General features: G+C 45.1%; 1 protein-coding gene across 4 annotated transcripts in view; it reads left to right on the forward strand.

Annotated features, from left to right (window-relative positions):
- The window catches only part of mtmr7a (myotubularin related protein 7a), a 38,797-nt gene that overhangs the window by 14,022 nt on the left and 10,755 nt on the right, over positions 1-14,020 (forward strand). For all 4 annotated transcript variants that reach the window (XM_014212824.3, XM_014212826.3, XM_014212825.3 and 1 more), the window contains 2 exons: positions 12,872-13,006; positions 13,328-13,460. In XM_014212824.3, the coding sequence (XP_014068299.1) occupies positions 12,872-13,006; positions 13,328-13,460 (268 nt within the window). The remainder of the gene's footprint in view (positions 1-12,871; positions 13,007-13,327; positions 13,461-14,020) is intronic.

Raw genomic sequence — 14,020 nt, forward strand, 5'->3', positions numbered from 1 at the left:
ATTTTGATGTTTATTTTTTTAACCCAACCCTGATCTGTACTTCTCCACAACTTTGTCCCTGACCTGTTTGGAGAGCTCCTTGGTCTTCATGAGGCAGTTTACTTGGTGGTGCCCCTTGCTTAGTGGTGTTGCAGACTCTGGGGCCTTTCAGAAGAGGTGAATATATAGTTTACATACACTTAGGTTGGAGTCATTAAAGCTCGTTTTTCAACCACTCCACAAATTTCTTGTTAACAAACTATAGTTTTGGCAAGTCGGTTAGGACTTCTACTTTGTGCATGACCCAAGTAATTTTTCCAACAATTGTTTACAGACAGATTATTTCACTTATAATTCACTGTATCACAATTCCAGTGGGTCAGAAGTTTACATACACTAAGTTGACTTTGCCTTTAAACAGATTGGAAAATTCCAGAAAATGATGTCATGGCTTTAGAAGTTTCTGTTAGGATAATTGACATCATTTGAGTCAATTGGAGGTGTACCTGTGTATGCATTTCAAGGCCTACCTTCAAACTCAGTGCCTCTTTGCTTGACATCATGGAAAAATCAAAAGAAATCAGCCAAGACCTCAGAAAACAAATTGTAGACCTCCACAAGTCTGGTTCATCCTTGGGAGCAATTTCCTAAAGCCTGAAGGTACCACGTTCATCTGTACAAACAATAGTACGCAAGTATAAACACAGTGGGACCACGCAGCCGTCATACCGCACAGGAAGAAGAGGCGTTCTGTCTCCTAGAGATAAACATACTTTGGTGCGAAAAGTACAACTCAATCCCAGAACAACAGCAAAGGACCTTGTGAAGATGCTGGAGGAAACAGGTACAAAAGTATCTATATCCACAGTAAAACGAGTCCTATATCGACATAACCTGAAAGGCTGCTCAGCAAGGAAAAAGCCACTGCTCCAAAACCGCCATAAAAAAGCCAGACTACGGTTTGCAACTGCACATGGGGACAAAGATCATACTTTTTGGAGAAATGTCCTCTGGTCTGATGAAACAAAAATAGAACTGTTTGGCCATAATGACCATTGTTATGTTTGGAGGAAAAAGGGGGAGGCTTGCAAGCCGAAGAAAACCATCCCAACCGTGAAGCACGGGGGTTGCAGCATCATGTTTTGGGGGTGCTTTGCTGCAGAAGGAACAGGTGCACTTCAAAAAATAGATGGCATCATGAGGGAGGGAAATTATGTGGATATATTGAAGCAACATCTCCAGACATCAGTCAGGAAGTTAAAGCTTGGTCGCAAATGGGTCTTCCAAATGTACAATGACCCCAAGCATACTTCCAAAGTTGTGGCAAAATGGCTTAAGAACAACAAAGTCAAGGTGTTGGAGTGGCCATCACAAAGCCCTCACCTCAATCCTATAGAACATTTGTTGGCAGAACTGAAAAAGCGTGTGTGAGCAAGGAGGCCTACAAACCTGACTCAGTTACACCAGCTCTGTCAGGAGGAATGGGCCAAAATTCACCCAACTTATTGTGGGAAGCTTGTGGAAGGCTACCTGAAACGTTTGACCCAAGTTAACTTGTTATGGATAGGGGGCAGTATTTTCACGGCCGGATAAAAAACGTACCCGATTTAATCTGGTTATTACTCCTGCCCAGAAACTAGAATATGCATATAATTAGTAGCTTTGGATAGAAAACACTCCAAAGTTTCTAAAACTGTTTGAATGGTGTCTGTGAGTATAACAGAACTCAAATGGCAGGCCAAAACCTGAGAAGATTCTGTACAGGAAGTACCCTGTCTGACCAATTCTTGGCCTTCTTTGTCATCTCTATCCAAAACAGAGGATCTCTGCTGTAACGTGACACTTTCTAAGGTCCCATTGGCGCCAGAACGTTGAATGATGACTCTGCAGTCTCTGGCTGAAAAACAGTAGCGCATTTGGTAAGTGGTCGATCTGAGAACAATGAGACGGGGGCGCGCGTGCACGAGACGACTCCATTTTCAACTTTGAGTCTTTGAACGAAAACAGGGTTTCCCGGTCGGAATATTATCGCTATTTTACGAGAAAAATCGCATAAAAATTGATTTTAAACAGCGTTTGACATGCTTCGAAGTACGGTAATGGAATATTTTGAAATGTTTTGTCACGATACGCGTACGCGCATCACCCTTCGTTACCCTTCGGATAGTGTCTTGAACGCACGAACAAAACGCCGCTATTTGGATATAACTATGGATTATTTGGAACCAAACCAACATTTGTTGTTGAAGTAGAAGTCCTGGGAGTGCATTCTGACGAAGAACAGCAAACGTAATCCAATTTTTCTTATAGTAAATCTGAGTTTGGTGAGTACCAAACTTGGTGGGTGTCAAATGAGCTAGCCCGTGATGGCGAGCTATCTACTCAGAATATTGCAAATGTGCTTTCACCGAACAGCTATTTTAAAATCGGACACCGCGATTGCATAAAGGAGTTCTGTATCTATAATTCTTAAAATAATTGTTATGTTTTTTGTGAACGTTTATCATGAGTAATTTAGTAAATTCACCGGAAGTGTTCGGTGGGAATGCTAGTTCTGAACGTCACGTGCTAATGTAAAAAGCTGGTTTTTGATATAAATATGTACTTGATTGAACAAAACATGCATGTATTCTATAACATAATGTCCTAGGAGTGTCATCTGATGAAGATCATCAAAGGTTAGTGCTGCATTTAGCTGTGGTTTTGGTTTTTGTGACATTATATGCTAGCTTGAAAAATGGGTGTCTGATTATTTCTGGCTGGGTACTCTGCTGACATAATCTAATGTTTTGCTTTCGTTGTAAAGCCTTTTTGAAATCGGACAGTGTGGTTAGATAAAGGAGAGTCTTGTCTTTAAAATGGTGTAAAATAGTCATATGTTTGAAAAATGAAAGTTTTCGGATTTTCGAGGAGTTTGTATTTCGCACCACGCCCTATCATTGGATATTGGAGTGGTGTTCCACTAGCGGAACGTCTAGATGTAAGAGGTTAAGCAATTTAAAGGCAATGCTACCAAATACTAATTGAGTGTATGTAAACTTCTGACCTACTGGGAATGTGATGAAAGAAATAAAAGCTGAAATAAATCATTCTCTCTACTATTATTCTGACATTTCACATTCTTAAAATAAAGTGGTGATCCTAACTGAGGAATTTTTACTGGGATTAAATGTCAGGAATTGTGAAACTGAGTTTAAATGTATTTGGCTAAGGTGTATGTAAACTTCTGACTTCAACTGTATACTGAGATTTCACACAGGTGGGCTTTATTTAACTAATTATATGACTTCTGAAGGTAATTAGTTGCACCAGATCTTATTTAAGGGCTTCTTAGCAAAGGGGGTGAATACATATGCATGCACCACTTTTCCGTTTTTTATTTTTTAACATTTTATGAAACAAGTTATTTTTTCCATTTCACTTCACCAATTTGGACTTTTTCGTGTATGTCCCTTACATGATATCCATTTAAATTACAGGTTGTAATGCAACAAAATAGTAAAAATGCCAAGGGGGATGAATACTTTTCCAAGGCACTGTATGGCTGTGATAAGGTTCAGGCCAGGCTCCAAGCAGTATATATGGCCAAAGCAGCAGCTACACTTCCTGGGGTCCAGCAAAATTAAGGCAGTTTATACAATTTTTAAATGTTACAATACATTCACAGATTTCACAACACACTGTGTGCCCTCTGGCCCCTACTCCACCACTACCACATATCTACAGTACTAAATGTGTATGTATAGTGCGTGTATGTATTGTGTGTGTGTGTGTGTGTGTGTGTGTGTGTGTGTGTGTGTGTGTGTGCGTGCGTGCGTGCGTGCGTGCGTGCGTGCGTGCGTGCGCACGCATGTGTCTGTGCCAATGTTTGTGTTGCTTCACAGTCCCCGCTGCTCCATAAGGTGTTTTTTTTATCTGTTTTTTTAAATATAATTTTACTGCTTGTGTCAGTTACTTGATGTGGAATAGAGTTCCATGTAGTCATGGCTCTATGTAGTACTGTGTGCCTCCCATAGTCTGTTCTGGACTTGGGGACTGTGAAGAGACCTCTTGTGGCATGTATTGTGGGGTATGCATGGGTGTCCAAGCTGTGTGCCAGTAGTTTAGGCAGACAGCTCGGTGCATTCAACATGTCAATACCTCTCATAAATAAAAGTAGTGATGAAGTGAATCTCTCCTCCACTTTCAGCCAGGAGAGATTGACATGCGTATTATTAATATTAGCTCTCTGTACAACCAAGGGCCAGCCGTGCTGCCCTGTTCTGAGCCCATTGCAATTTTCCTAAGTCCTTTTTTGTGGCACTTGACCACACGACTGAACAGTAGTCTAGGTGCAACAAAACTAGGGCCTGTAGGACCTGCCTTGTTGATAGCGTTGTTAAGAAGGCAGAGCATCGCTTTATTATAGACAGACTTCTCCCCATTTTAGCTACTACTGCATCAATTTATTTTGACCATGACAGTTTACAATCTGTAAGACAAGTAACTCTTTAAGGTTCAGGCCAGGCTCCTAGCAGTATATATGGCTGTGATAAGGTTCAGGTCAGGCTCCTAGCAGTTTACATGGCTATGATTAGCTTCAGGCCAGGCTCCTAGCAGTTTACATGGCTATGATAAGCTTCAGGCCAGGCTCCTAGCAGTATACATGGCTGTGATAAGGTTCAGGCCAGGCTCCTTGCAGCATCTAGTTCAAACAGGGCTGGGCTTTTCTGGCACAGGTTTCACTTACCAAGGAAACCTAGGGCTCCCCTCTGATGAACAAATCTTTTCTTTTCAATGCACTTCTATGAAGTACGGTATGAGAGCATGTGTGTCCCAAATAGCACCCTATTCCCTATATAGCACACTACTTTTGACCAGGGCCCAATATGGTGCTATTTGGGATGCAGCCCATGTGTGACTAGAGACAAGAGTTAGAGCAGAGTAAATTAGACATACAACCGGCTTCAATCTCTGCACAGGACTGATGACTGCTACATCTGTGTGCCTGTGTATGTACTGTAGAACGTTGAGGACCAGTCTCTATATAATGTTAATATTGCAGTAGAACGGTAGGGACCAGTCTCTAAATAAAGTTCATATTGCAGTAGAACAGTGAGGACCAGTCTCTATATAAAGCTCATATTGCAGTAGAACAGTAGGGACCAGTCTCTATATAAAGCTCATATTGCAGTAGAACAGTGAGGACCAGTCTCTATATAAAGTGCATATTGCAGTAGAACAGTAGGGACCAGTCTCTATATAAAGCTCATATTGCAGTAGAACAGTGAGGACCAGTCTCTATATAAAGCTCATATTGCAGTAGAACAGTGAGGACCAGTCTCTATATAAAGTTCATATTGCAGTAGAACAGTAGGGACCAGTCTCTATATAAAGTTCATATTGCAGTAGAACAGTAGGGACCAGTCTCTATATAAAGTTCATATTGCAGTAGAACAGTAGGGACCAGTCTCTATATAAAGTTCATATTGCAGTAGAACAGTGAGGACCAGTCTCTATATAAAGCTCATATTGCAGTAGAACAGTGAGGACCAGTCTCTATATAAAGCTCATATTGCAGTAGAACAGTGAGGACCAGTCTTTATATAAAGCTCATATTGCAGTAGAACAGTGAGGACCAGTCTCTATATAAAGCTCATATTGCAGTAGAACAGTAGGGACCAGTCTCTATATAAAGCTCATATTGCAGTAGAACAGTGAGGACCAGTCTCTATATAAAGCTCATATTGCAGTAGAACAATGAGGACCAGTCTCTATATAAAGCTCATATTGCAGTAGAACAGTAGGGACCAGTCTCTATATAAAGCTCATATTGCAGTAGAACAGTGAGGACCAGTCTCTATATAAAGCTCATATTGCAGTAGAACAGTAGGGACCAGTCTCTATATAAAGCTCGTATTGCAGTAGAACAGTAGGGACCAGTCTCTATATAAAGCTCATATTGCAGTAGAACAGTGAGGACCAGTCTCTATATAAAGCTCATATTGCAGTAGAACAGTAGGGACCAGTCTCTATATAAAGCTCATATTGCAGTAGAACAGTAGGGACCAGTCTCTATATAAAGCTCATATTGCAGTAGAACAGTAGGGACCAGTCTCTATATAAAGTTCATATTGCAGTAGAACAGTGAGGACCAGTCTCTATATAAAGCTCATATTGCAGTAGAACAGTGAGGACCAGTCTCTATATAAAGTTCATATTGCAGTAGAACAGTGAGGACCAGTCTCTATATAAAGCTCATATTGCAGTAGAACAGTGAGGACCAGTCTCTATATAAAGCTCATATTGCAGTAGAACAGTGAGGACCAGTCTTTATATAAAGCTCATATTGCAGTAGAACAGTGAGGACCAGTCTCTATATAAAGCTCATATTGCAGTAGAACAGTAGGGACCAGTCTCTATATAAAGCTCATATTGCAGTAGAACAGTGAGGACCAGTCTCTATATAAAGCTCATATTGCAGTAGAACAATGAGGACCAGTCTCTATATAAAGCTCATATTGCAGTAGAACAGTAGGGACCAGTCTCTATATAAAGCTCATATTGCAGTAGAACAGTGAGGACCAGTCTCTATATAAAGCTCATATTGCAGTAGAACAGTAGGGACCAGTCTCTATATAAAGCTCGTATTGCAGTAGAACAGTAGGGACCAGTCTCTATATAAAGCTCATATTGCAGTAGAACAGTGAGGACCAGTCTCTATATAAAGCTCATATTGCAGTAGAACAGTAGGGACCAGTCTCTATATAAAGCTCATATTGCAGTAGAACAGTAGGGACCAGTCTCTATATAAAGCTCATATTGCAGTAGAACAGTAGGGACCAGTCTCTATATAAAGTTCATATTGCAGTAGAACAGTGAGGACCAGTCTCTATATAAAGCTCATATTGCAGTAGAACAGTGAGGACCAGTCTCTATATAAAGCTCATATTGCAGTAGAACAGTAGGGACCAGTCTCTATATAAAGCTCATATTGCAGTAGAACAGTAGGGACCAGTCTCTATATAAAGCTCATATTGCAGTAGAACAGTGAGGACCAGTCTCTATATTTACATTTACATTTTAGTCATTTAGCAGACGCTCTTATCCAGAGCGACTTACAAATTGGTGCATTCACCTTATAATATCCAGTGGAACAACCACTTTACAATAGTGCATCTAAATCTTTTAAGGGGGGGGTTAGAAGGATTACTTTATCCTATCCCAGGTATTCCTTGAAGAGGTGGGGTTTCAGGTGTCTCCGGAAGGTGGTGATTGACTCCGCTGTCCTGGCGTCGTGAGGGAGCTTGTTCCACCATTGGGGTGCCAGAGCAGCGAACAGTTTTGACTGGGCTGAGCGGGAACTGTGCTTCCTCAGAGGTAGGGAGGCGAGCAGGCCAGAGGTGGATGAACGGAGTGCCCTTGTTTGGGTGTAGGGCCTGATCAGAGCCTGAAGGTACGGAGGTGCCGTTCCCCTCACAGCTCCGTAGGCAAGCACCATGGTCTTGTAGCGGATGCGAGCTTCGACTGGAAGCCAGTGGAGAGAGCGGAGGAGCGGGGTGACTTGAGAGAACTTGGGAAGGTTGAACACCAGACGGGCTGCGGCGTTCTGGATGAGTTGTAGGGGTTTAATGGCACAGGCAGGGAGCCCAGCCAACAGCGAGTTGCAATAATCCAGACGGGAGATGACAAGTGCCTGGATTAGGACCTGCGCCGCTTCCTGTGAGGCAGGGTCGTACTCTGCGAATGTTGTAGAGCATGAACCTACAGGATCGGGTCACCGCCTTGATGTTGGTGGAGAACGACAGGGTGTTGTCCAGGGTCACGCCAAGGCTCTTAGCACTCTGGGAGGAGGACACAAGGGAGTTGTCAACCGTGATGGCGAGATCATGGAACGGGCAGTCCTTCCCCGGGAGGAAGAGCAGCTCCGTCTTGCCGAGGTTCAGCTTGAGGTGGTGATCCGTCATCCACACTGATATGTCTGCCAGACATGCAGAGATGCGATTCGCCACCTGGTTGTCAGAAGGGGGAAAGGAGAAGATTAATTGTGTGTCATCTGCATAGCAATGATATGAGAGACCATGTGAGGATATGACAGAGCCAAGTGACTTGGTGTATAGCGAGAATAGGAGTGGGCCAAGAACAGAGCCCTGGGGGACACCAGTGGTGAGAGCACGTGGTGCGGAGACAGATTCTCGCCACGCCACCTGGTAGGAGCGACCTGTCAGGTAGGACGCAATCCAAGCGTGGGCGGCGCCGGAGATGCCCAGCTTGGAGAGGGTGGAGAGGAGGATCTGATGGTTCACGGTATCAAAGGCAGCAGATAGGTCTAGAAGGATGAGAGCAGAGTAGAGAGAGTTAGCTTTAGCAGTGCGGAGAGCCTCCGTGACACAGAGAAGAGCAGTCTCAGTTGAATGCCCAGTCTTGAAACCTGACTGATTAGGATCAAGAAGGTCATTCTGAGAGAGATAGCAAGAGAGCTGGCCAAGGACGGCACGTTCAAGAGTTTTGGAGAGAAAGGAAAGAAGGGATACTGGTCTGTAGTTGTTGACATCGGAGGGATCGAGTGTAGGTTTTTTCAGAAGGGGTGCAACTCTCGCTCTCTTGAAGACGGAAGGGACGTAGCCAGCGGTCAAGGATGAGTTGATGAGCGAGGTGAGGTAGGGGAGAAGGTCTCCGGAAATGGTCTGGAGAAGAGAGGAGGGGATAGGGTCAAGTGGGCAGGTTGTTGGGCGGCCGGCCGTCACAAGACGCGAGATTTCATCTGGAGAGAGAGGGGAGAAAGAGGTCAAAGCACAGGGTAGGGCAGTGTGAGCAGGACCAGCAGTGTCGTTTGACTTAGCAAACGAGGATCGGATGTCGTCAACCTTCTTTTCAAAATGGTTGACGAAGTCATCCGCAGAGAGGGAGGAGGGGGGGAGGAGGATTCAGGAGGGAGGAGAAGGTGGCAAAGAGCTTCCTAGGGTTAGAGGCAGATGCTTGGAGTTTAGAGTGGTAGAAAGTGGCTTTAGCAGCAGAGACAGAAGAGGAAAATGTAGAGAGGAGGGAGTGAAAGGATGCCAGGTCCGCAGGGAGGCGAGTTTTCCTCCATTTCCGCTCGGCTGCCCGGAGCCCTGTTCTGTGAGCTCATATTGCAGTAGAACGGTAGGGACCAGTCTCTATATAAAGCTCATATTGCAGTAGAACAGTGAGGACCAGTCTCTATATAAAGCTCATATTGCAGTAGAACAGTAGGGACCAGTCTATATATAAAGCTCATATTGCAGTAGAACAGTGAGGACCAGTCTCTATATAAAGTTCATATTGCAGTAGAACAGTGAGGACCAGTCTCTATATAAAGCTCATATTGCAGTAGAACAGTAGGGACCAGTCTCTATATAAAGCTCATATTGCAGTAGAACAGTAGGGACCAGTCTCTATATAAAGCTCATATTGCAGTAGAACAGTAGGGACCAGTCTCTATATAAAGTTCATATTGCAGTAGAACAGTGAGGACCAGTCTCTATATAAAGCTCATATTGCAGTAGAACAGTGAGGACCAGTCTCTATATAAAGCTCATATTGCAGTAGAACAGTAGGGACCAGTCTCTATATAAAGCTCATATTGCAGTAGAACAGTAGGGACCAGTCTCTATATAAAGCTCATATTGCAGTAGAACAGTGAGGACCAGTCTCTATATTTACATTTACATTTAAGTCATTTAGCAGACGCTCTTATCCAGAGCGACTTACAAATTGGTGCATTCACCTTATAATATCCAGTGGAACAACCACTTTACAATAGTGCATCTAAATCTTTTAAGGGGGGGGTTAGAAGGATTACTTTATCCTATCCCAGGTATTCCTTGAAGAGGTGGGGTTTCAGGTGTCTCCGGAAGGTGGTGATTGACTCCGCTGTCCTGGCGTCGTGAGGGAGCTTGTTCCACCATTGGGGTGCCAGAGCAGCGAACAGTTTTGACTGGGCTGAGCGGGAACTGTGCTTCCTCAGAGGTAGGGAGGCGAGCAGGCCAGAGGTGGATGAACGGAGTGCCCTTGTTTGGGTGTAGGGCCTGATCAGAGCCTGAAGGTACGGAGGTGCCGTTCCCCTCACAGCTCCGTAGGCAAGCACCATGGTCTTGTAGCGGATGCGAGCTTCGACTGGAAGCCAGTGGAGAGAGCGGAGGAGCGGGGTGACTTGAGAGAACTTGGGAAGGTTGAACACCAGACGGGCTGCGGCGTTCTGGATGAGTTGTAGGGGTTTAATGGCACAGGCAGGGAGCCCAGCCAACAGCGAGTTGCAATAATCCAGACGGGAGATGACAAGTGCCTGGATTAGGACCTGCGCCGCTTCCTGTGTGAGGCAGGGTCGTACTCTGCGAATGTTGTAGAGCATGAACCTACAGGATCGGGTCACCGCCTTGATGTTGGTGGAGAACGACAGGGTGTTGTCCAGGGTCACGCCAAGGCTCTTAGCACTCTGGGAGGAGGACACAAGGGAGTTGTCAACCGTGATGGCGAGATCATGGAACGGGCAGTCCTTCCCCGGGAGGAAGAGCAGCTCCGTCTTGCCGAGGTTCAGCTTGAGGTGGTGATCCGTCATCCACACTGATATGTCTGCCAGACATGCAGAGATGCGATTCGCCACCTGGTTGTCAGAAGGGGGAAAGGAGAAGATTAATTGTGTGTCATCTGCATAGCAATGATATGAGAGACCATGTGAGGATATGACAGAGCCAAGTGACTTGGTGTATAGCGAGAATAGGAGTGGGCCAAGAACAGAGCCCTGGGGGACACCAGTGGTGAGAGCACGTGGTGCGGAGACAGATTCTCGCCACGCCACCTGGTAGGAGCGACCTGTCAGGTAGGACGCAATCCAAGCGTGGGCGGCGCCGGAGATGCCCAGCTTGGAGAGGGTGGAGAGGAGGATCTGATGGTTCACGGTATCAAAGGCAGCAGATAGGTCTAGAAGGATGAGAGCAGAGGAGAGAGAGTTAGCTTTAGCAGTGCGGAGAGCCTCCGTGACACAGAGAAGAGCAGTCTCAGTTGAATGCCCAGTCTTGAAACCTGACTGATTAGGATCAAGAAGGTCATTCTGAGAGAGATAGCAAGAGAGCTGGCCAAGGACGGCACGTTCAAGAGTTTTGGAGAGAAAGGAAAGAAGGGATACTGGTCTGTAGTTGTTGACATCGGAGGGATCGAGTGTAGGTTTTTTCAGAAGGGGTGCAACTCTCGCTCTCTTGAAGACGGAAGGGACGTAGCCAGCGGTCAAGGATGAGTTGATGAGCGAGGTGAGGTAGGGGAGAAGGTCTCCGGAAATGGTCTGGAGAAGAGAGGAGGGGATAGGGTCAAGTGGGCAGGTTGTTGGGCGGCCGGCCGTCACAAGACGCGAGATTTCATCTGGAGAGAGAGGGGAGAAAGAGGTCAAAGCACAGGGTAGGGCAGTGTGAGCAGGACCAGCAGTGTCGTTTGACTTAGCAAACGAGGATCGGATGTCGTCAACCTTCTTTTCAAAATGGTTGACGAAGTCATCCGCAGAGAGGGAGGAGGGGGGGAGGAGGATTCAGGAGGGAGGAGAAGGTGGCAAAGAGCTTCCTAGGGTTAGAGGCAGATGCTTGGAGTTTAGAGTGGTAGAAAGTGGCTTTAGCAGCAGAGACAGAAGAGGAAAATGTAGAGAGGAGGGAGTGAAAGGATGCCAGGTCCGCAGGGAGGCGAGTTTTCCTCCATTTCCGCTCGGCTGCCCGGAGCCCTGTTCTGTGAGCTCATATTGCAGTAGAACGGTAGGGACCAGTCTCTATATAAAGCTCATATTGCAGTAGAACAGTGAGGACCAGTCTCTATATAAAGCTCATATTGCAGTAGAACAGTAGGGACCAGTCTCTATATAAAGCTCATATTGCAGTAGAACAGTGAGGACCAGTCTCTATATAAAGTTCATATTGCAGTAGAACAGTGAGGACCAGTCTCTATATAAAATTCATATTGCAGTAGAACAGTAGGGACCAGTCTCTATATAAAGCTCATATTGCAGTAGAACAGTAGGGACCAGTCTCTATATAAAGCTCATATTGCAGTAGAACAGTAGGGACCAGTCTCTATATAAAGCTCATATTGCAGTAGAACAGTAGGGACCAGTCTCTATATAAAGCTCATATTGCAGTAGAACAGTGAGGACCAGTCTCTATATAAAGCTCATATTGCAGTAGAACAGTGAGGACCAGTCTCTATATAAAGCTCATATTGCAGTAGAACAGTGAGGACCAGTCTCTATATAAAGTTCATATTGCAGTAGAACAGTAGGGACCAGTCTCTATATCAAGTTCATATTGCAGTAGAACAGTAGGGACCAGTCTCTATATAAAGCTCATATTGCAGTAGAACAGTAGGGACCAGTCTCTATATAAAGCTCATATTGCAGTAGAACAGTGAGGACCAGTCTCTATATAAAGCTCATATTGCAGTAGAACAGTGAGGACCAGTCTCTATATAAAGCTCATATTGCAGTAGAACAGTGAGGACCAGTCTCTATATAAAGCTCATATTGCAGTAGAACAGTGAGGACCAGTCTCTATATAAAGTTCATATTGCAGCCTGGGTTAGAGTGTTTTATGTGTGAGGTCAGGTTCCCAGGGTTCAGTGTTCAGATGTGGCTCTGTTCTCCCTGCTGCTCTGTATGTATGATCTGTGGGGGACAAGTCACTCTGGGAACCACACAGGGGTCGCTGGCCCAATATCCCCCACGCCTCATACAAAAATATGAAATTGTGCAGTTGCTGTATTACGCCAAGACATAATCACCACGGTAAATGTAGGTATGCACAATATGCATCAGCAGTGTGAATATGTCATTATTCATACTGTATAGTACAACAGGGCTACTGTATAGTATATTGTCTTGTTTTTAGAGTAAGGTCTCTCCCTTCTACCCCCTTCCCAGGCTGCCATCTGTCGTAGCAGTCAGCCCCTGTCTGGCTTCAGTGCCCGCTGCCTGGAGGATGAGCAGATGCTGGAGGCCATCGTGAGGTCCAACCCCCGTAGTGACTTCATGTATGTGGTGGACACCAGGCCCAAGGTGAGCCCCTGGCCACAGGGCCAATGGAAGTCCATCAACAACGTCCATTCTGTATATTCAGGTGGAGCTTTGTTTTTCAATGCAGCATTTTGCCAGCTGGGCCCTGAGGCCAGGGGCTCATCTTGGGCCTGGTGTCAGCTGGTCAAGCTCACATTAAATGCCTGGCTTCATGCCGTTCAGAACATGCACAACATGTACACGAACAGGGGCAACCTTCATCCTAACTTTAACATGCGAAAGCATTGCTCCATCTAGTTTTTAAAAGTCATGTCTCTGAGGATTTCTCTTTGATAAAACTGTATGTACTGTATGTCTTTCCAGCTGAATGCAATGGCAAACCGAGCAGCAGGCAAAGGCTATGAAAACGAAGACAACTACTCCAACATCAAGTTTCAGTTCATAGGCATTGAGAACATCCACGTGATGAGGAACAGCCTCCAGAAAATGCTAGAAGGTATGAATCGGGTCAACTCCCACAGTGTTGGAGGCCTGTAGCAGATCATCTTACATTGCATCCATATGAATACTCTACAGTCGGCCAGCTAGCTATCACTCTGTGGCTCACTAGACCTCGTTCAGCCATAAAAGCCAATCTCGGTGTTGTTCAGTACATCACAGCGAGCTTGATTTCAGAGAATGCCAAAGTAATATTCACTCACAGCCACAGGTTTGTTTTGTCTACTGTCTCTCAACTTTATTAAACCCAATACAGTTCCAGACTGGATTAGTCTTGATCCCTCCAATGTGATCCCACTTCATTCTCTTTAAGTGGAATCAATATACCAGGTCCCCTGCCACCCCTGTGGCTTTAATATGCAGCGATGCAGACTTCTCTGCTCTGCAATCAGGACTTAGGTTGACCCATAGAAGCGTTTCTGGGTAATGTGCAGGGCCAGGAAGACATTGAATCCATCTGGATTTCATCTGCAAACTATTTTTGTTTCCTGGAGTGGCCGATTTGGGACCTTTTTCCCCTTAAGAGGGAGACGGAGGGCGTGAGAATTATGTGATTTA

Source organism: Salmo salar, chromosome 09, assembly GCF_965601325.2.
Source record: "Salmo salar chromosome 09, fSalSal1, whole genome shotgun sequence".
Classification (NCBI taxonomy): Eukaryota; Metazoa; Chordata; class Actinopteri; order Salmoniformes; family Salmonidae; genus Salmo; species Salmo salar.